Source organism: Salminus brasiliensis, chromosome 25 (assembly GCF_030463535.1).
Source record: "Salminus brasiliensis chromosome 25, fSalBra1.hap2, whole genome shotgun sequence".
Taxonomy (NCBI): domain Eukaryota; kingdom Metazoa; phylum Chordata; class Actinopteri; order Characiformes; family Bryconidae; genus Salminus; species Salminus brasiliensis.
In genome coordinates, this window is record NC_132902.1 from 5,344,168 (window position 1) to 5,350,167 (window position 6,000).

The 6,000-nt window shown below is 43.0% G+C and overlaps 1 protein-coding gene across 5 annotated transcripts in view; it reads left to right on the top strand.

Moving 5' to 3' along the window:
* Positions 1-5,654, top strand: part of zranb3 (zinc finger, RAN-binding domain containing 3) — an 86,266-nt gene extending 80,612 nt beyond the window's left edge. For all 5 annotated transcript variants that reach the window (XM_072671244.1, XM_072671246.1, XM_072671248.1 and 2 more), the window contains 2 exons: positions 3,166-3,297; positions 4,897-5,654. In XM_072671244.1, the coding sequence (XP_072527345.1) occupies positions 3,166-3,297; positions 4,897-4,995 (231 nt within the window). In that variant the 3' untranslated portion in view covers positions 4,996-5,654. The remainder of the gene's footprint in view (positions 1-3,165; positions 3,298-4,896) is intronic.
* Positions 5,655-6,000: the final 346 nt, after the last annotated feature.

A 6,000-nucleotide genomic window follows, 5' to 3' on the forward strand; every position in this document is an offset into this window, starting at 1 on the left:
TGTACTGTCAGAAATGCTGAATGCTGAGCAACACCTTTACAATGCATTACCACAAAATATTACCTGTGTTAGAGGTAAAACTTCTGATCAACACTAATATACAGAAACTGAGGGGCGTCCCCAGGGGGTTGCAGTGTTAACAGACTGCCCCGGTCTGTCAGATTGGCATTGATTTTTCCCCACAGTGCCTTGCTGCGAGATGCAGGTTTGATTTTTGTTTGGCATTTCTGGCCGAGCCGCCGGCAACAGCAGCAGCGGCAGTTTCAGATCAATGTGAGGCTTTCTACTCTAACTGGCCCTCAGTACAAAAGCCCAGCTCTTATCACACACACTGGTGGTTACACTGTACCGAGGATTTAATGTAGAAGTATTGAAGACCTAGAATAGTGTGTGTGTATGTGTGTGTGTGTGTGTGTGTGTGTGAGAGAGAAAGAGAAAGAGAGGTAGAGTGAGTATACTAAAGAGGAATAGGGTGTTTACGTATGTGGGTGTGTGTTGTGGAGAGGAGGTACTGGCAGCACAACAGAGGAAGCGCGCATTTCTACTTGGCGGTGTTGCCAGTCCAGAACAGTGTGTTTGTTTTTAGCTCCCTGTGAGGACCTAATGATACGAAACCTGGGGGACTAAAAGAACCTAAATAACCTAAAGGCAGTGCTATTGGGTACGTTTGGGTAGTGGTGTAGGCACAGTGTTACAATGTTGCGCAAGTCAAGGGACGTTCTTTTGAACATAGTAATATGTGTGTGTGTAAGAAAGAGAGAGAGAGAGAGAGGTGAGTTATTAAATGCCCACACTGTGCATTGTATTGCTAGCCTTTGTATGTGTGTGTGTGTGTGTGTGTGTGTGGGTGTATATATATATGTATATAATGTGTATGTGTGTGTGTATATTGACTAAGGTCAGGAAGGGAAACTCCCCCCGCTCGTGTTCAGTGATTATCATCATCTGTGGGTTCCCCGGGGCTCCGTGGAGATCGGGGATAATTATGGCCTGGTGCTGTTTTTGTCGTGGGGAAGAAAGTGGATTGATTTCTGCGCGGTAGCTTCCCCCCGAGGCTCTGAGCCTAAAACGGCCTCCGCAAGCTGAAATGCCAGCCCTTTGGTTCGGCTTTCAGTTCAGCTCTCGCAGGACCTCTCACTCACTCTCCAGCCTTCACTCACACTCACAATCACATTCTCTCCCTTTTCCACTCGAGCTAAAGCTCTTCTGAAGCTGCCGTGGTCCCTCATCGTTGCTCAGCGAGCCAAAACAGCCTAGAGAGCAATTTGGAAAGGGGAACTACATTACCCAGAATCCCTGGGGGCTCCGCAGTTGCAGGCCATCTAATGATTTCTCCTGTTTCTTTTTCACAGCGGCAAGGAACCGACAAAGCAGGGCTTTACAAACACGCCCGCACGCAAACATTTTGCTGCTGTTCTTGGAAAGAGCTGTGTGTAACTGCAGGCGCTGCTGGGCGATACATCATCTGTACTGCAGTATGGATAATTATGTTGCGCGGGAATGCTTTGGATGATTTATAATATATAATGTTTATAATAGATAACAAAATTTGCTTAACTGTCGTGTATGTCATTTGCTGCTTTGTAAGTCATTATTTTAGCATGAAAACCAATACTTGTAAAGCATTCATGAACTTTATAGCAGCATTATGCGAGAATTTGGATTTTTGAGCCACCACTAAAGGACACGCTTTACACATGCATTTAACAAGCTGAGAGATACAGAACAGTCACTGAAAGTGAAAGAAGCATGTGGACTGAGTTGGTAGGGTAATATTACAAGATTTTACATGAATATGACTCAGCGTTACACAGCGTTGCGCAGTTCTCGCAAGCGCTGTTCTGCCCACTTCACCGGCGTTCCACAGTGCAGTTAGCAGCGTTCTGAGCCGAGATTAGCAACAATAGCGGTGTCGTTCCTGCCCTTACTAGTCAGTGGAGGATCAACATATCAAGTAAAAAAAAGCTACATAATGTTGCTTTAATAAATGGTCTTTTAATCTGTTAGCTATTGGGCCTGTTAGCTATATTAATGCCCTACTTAAGGTCAAACAGAGAACAATAGGCCTATATTGGAGGACACTGATGTCAAGAGATTTGTTGTTTGTGATGCCAGTCCAAATAAGGGCAGATGTTTCATCAGTAGCTTCTTCCCACAATTTCAGCTCCCGCACAAACCAAGGCCTCTTTAGCTGTACCTAGTCGATTACCAGGGAGATGGCCAGCTAGCATTTTAAGTCAGGTAAAAAGACAAAACCCTGCTATGATTAATAAAAAAAAACAATTATTCATTAAAAGAAATAAACAAGCACGTGGGCATTGCCTATTGAATGAAATATTAGGTCCACAGTTTTACACAAGTTTACACAGGTTAGTGATTGGTGTTCCTTTTCTTTTAATGTCTGCTAGGTCTAACATTAAGTCAGAGTGAATAAATGGTGGGAAACAGAGCTTTTTATGCATGGTGTATTGACTAGTCTAGCTTAACCAACATGTGATAGTGTTGCTGGAATGATTTGTTGCCCATCATAGCCATTTAGCCACAGTGCAATACTTTAGCAAATGCTATAAGTGTATATAGCATTCATTCATTCTCTCATTTCCAAACAGGGATACTAGCATTATGCTAGTGGTGGTAAGATCCAAGATGCCATGGTTATTTCTTAAGTGAACTTTTCAATATGAAACCCTCTGGTGTTCAGAATGGTATTGGTTATTGGTACTACCGGCACGAAATACAGGTTGCAAATTTACACATTTAACCCTTTAACTTGCCCTAATTCACAGCCCTGGTCTAACCATAGTAGTGCGTTTTTGAGAGAAAGGAGGCAGGCATGTCCCCACAAGATCAGTGAGATTTTTACAATCCATTTATGCTCCTTAAGGAATAAAAACATGCGCTCACACACACATGCCGCTTATATACTGCCAATATTCGCCTAGCTTGAAAGACTGAAGTGTGAAATCAGTTTGGATGGGAGAAAAAAGCGTCTGCGGAGTCACTGGCACTTTTAATAACGAGGCACAGACTATGGCCATCTGTTCTTGGCTTCAGAGTAGAGAAATGCATCCTCTAGGTCTGCGTCCCTTATGGTAGCCTTTCTGTCGTCGTAACTAGTGCACCTTTCAACTGTGCTTGTTTGTGGTTTATTTTTTTGTGCTGTAGCTGAACGAGATAATTCGGAACCCTGTGGAAGGCCAGTTCTGGCAGGTGGACCACATCAAGCCCGTCTACAGTGGAGGAGGACAGTGTTTACTGGACAACCTGCAGACGCTTTGTACCGTCTGTCACCGCATGGTAAAGCAAGCCTTTAGATGGCTACACAAAGCACTACTGTTTGTGCACACACTGTACACAGTGGGTTCTTGATTTGTTCCAGAGAGGGGGTTTACAAAGCCGGATATCTCAGAAACCGAGTCCCGTCCAACAGGAATGTCCTTCATCTCTTCTTCTGTTGGACCGGCCTGCCTTTGGACTTAAGTCGTCTGACTAACTGAGTAATCCTGCTTTGTGAAGTACCTTTCTAAAATATTTACTGAGAGCATCATAGACAAAATTAAGCATCTGGACATTTTTCCTAGTCAAGAATAGGCTTATGATTAGAAGAAAAGTCTGGCCTGCCAGGTCCACTACCATGACATCATGCTATTTTTAGTAATTCTGAGGAACGAACAAATGATAATGATTATTTTTGTTAAATATTTTTGGTAAAAACAATTAAGTAGAAATAATGTACTGAGAAGTAATAGTGTAATAGGCTGACCTCAGCTATGTATCACTAAGCAGCTTATGCAGGTAATATATGCTGGTTCTTGTTTTTTTTAAAGGCTCTATAATTGGCCGAAAGGCCACTCACTGCCCACCGGGGGCCTTGCCAAAATATTTAAACCGCTGTTCTTAATGAAGGTGCACACACTGACCCCAACACACTCTGTGACTTCCAGCACTGTTTAATTTCCCATAGCGCCACTCAGCATTTACCTAGTACTGCATTAAATTAAACCCAAAACAAAAACACAAGAACCATTTCATGCAGTGTTTTAGAACTACTGAAGCAGGGGCTCCGAGTGGCTCAGTGGTCCTAAAGCCATCAGCAGCCGGAGTCTGAGAGAGCACAGTTGGCCATGCTTTCCAGGTAGGTAGATGGCGCTCTCTCCCCTCATTACTCTTTAGCGATGCTGGCCGGCACAGACGCCTGTTTGCTGGTGCGGCAGAGCTGTGGACCTGGCACTGCCCTCCAAGCTTGCTGGCTGAGTCGTGGCTGGCTTTGCATGTATAGGAGGAAACAAATCCTTACCCCCCTAGTGTCCATTAGCACTACTAGTGCTACTAATGATACCCATAAGATACAGTGCCCTCCATAATATTTGGGACAAAGACACATTTTTCCATGATATGCCTCTCTCCTGCAGAAAGCAGTCTCTGGCAAGTACACACCACCTCTTAAAAGCTGTTTCCGATCTGTCAGACAGACAACTGAGGTTTAGTGAAGGTGATTTCGGTAGTCCCAAGGTTTGACCGACGTCTCGAATGGTTATACTCTAGTTTTTTCAGCTTCATAACAGCTGCACATGTAAAGTCAAATGCATGAAGCCAAGCATGATGATGCCCTGAAATAAGTGGGACTGTGTAGAATAGTGTTCATTCAGACAGCTGCTTATAGTTAGCCATTCCAACATGGCGAGACTGAAATGTATGCAAGTACCCTTACATTACAGTCTGGAATGTGTATTTCAATCATGTCTGAAAGTTTAAACTGTGGAGTAGAGGGAGGGGCATATCAAGCACAAATGTGTCTTTGTCCCAGACATCATCCCAGGAGGGCACTGTATACTGCCCACCCCTACTCTGACTATTCATGTGAGATGTTGACGTGTAACTGATGTGTTTTCGCAGAGGACCGCACAGCAAGCCAAAGACAGGAGTCAGATGAAGAAAGGACAAGCGGCCTCAAAACTGGCCTCCGACATCACCCGGTTTTTCGTGAAGAAATGAGGCTGGCTGCTTTGGTCAGGTTTCACTCAGGTTTATTAGCTAAGGTAGTCAAATCTATGGTTGGGGTTTATGCAGTTTGTGGCTGTCCCTGACAAAGAAAGCTGCAAGTATCTGTGTAACACAGAATGAAGAAATGTAGTATTGTGATTATACTGCAGTGTATTACATTCCAGTGTATTAGTGATCCAATCATGTGCTATGATTAAAGATTAGTCTGCATTCTACTGATCAAATTTACATTTTTTTGGATTACATAAGTTTATATACAATGGGTAAGAGAGCTCTTTTGCATGTTGCAACATTAGGTATGTTTCAGAGTATAGTGCTGGAATGCTGTGATTGTTGAATAGTGTTAGAACTAGAAATACTCTATAAATTTCAAACTCTAGTTCTGGTGCTCCAACAAACTACACTGGCATCCAAATTATTTCTTTATTATGTTTTATTGCTTGTTTGTTTTTTGTTTATTTGTTTGTTGTTTACTTCAAAAAACTGGGAAAACACACATATCTAATAACTTTCAGTGTATCAGTTCTTAATGTTATGTAAGTAACGTCTTCTTAAAGCGAACCCTGCCTGTGATCAATGTACATCATTGTAGGAAAAAAAGACAATCTTTTACTGTTCTAATAAATAAAACATTTCCAGGTGGTTTATACCTCATATTCTATCTAAACTGAATTGTTTGTGCAATGCTAATGTTGCTAAAAGGTATGAATGGTAACTAGTAGTCACTGGTTAGCATTGATATCCTTTGAGTAATGCTAATTGGTGACTACCCCACAACCATGCGGGGCCTATATGGGTAGCAAATGGAAACCATAAGGTTTTTGTCCTCTGGTTCCATGTTGACCCAACATATGGGTGCCCACCAGCGTCAGTGATTGGACCAGGAGGGGTTAAACATGGGCCCGTTGTATGCATATGAGGCCTAGATGGGAAGGTGGGCTATAACGATGGGGCCCTTTTGGGATCCTAATTGGGATCCAGTAGCAATGTATGTAC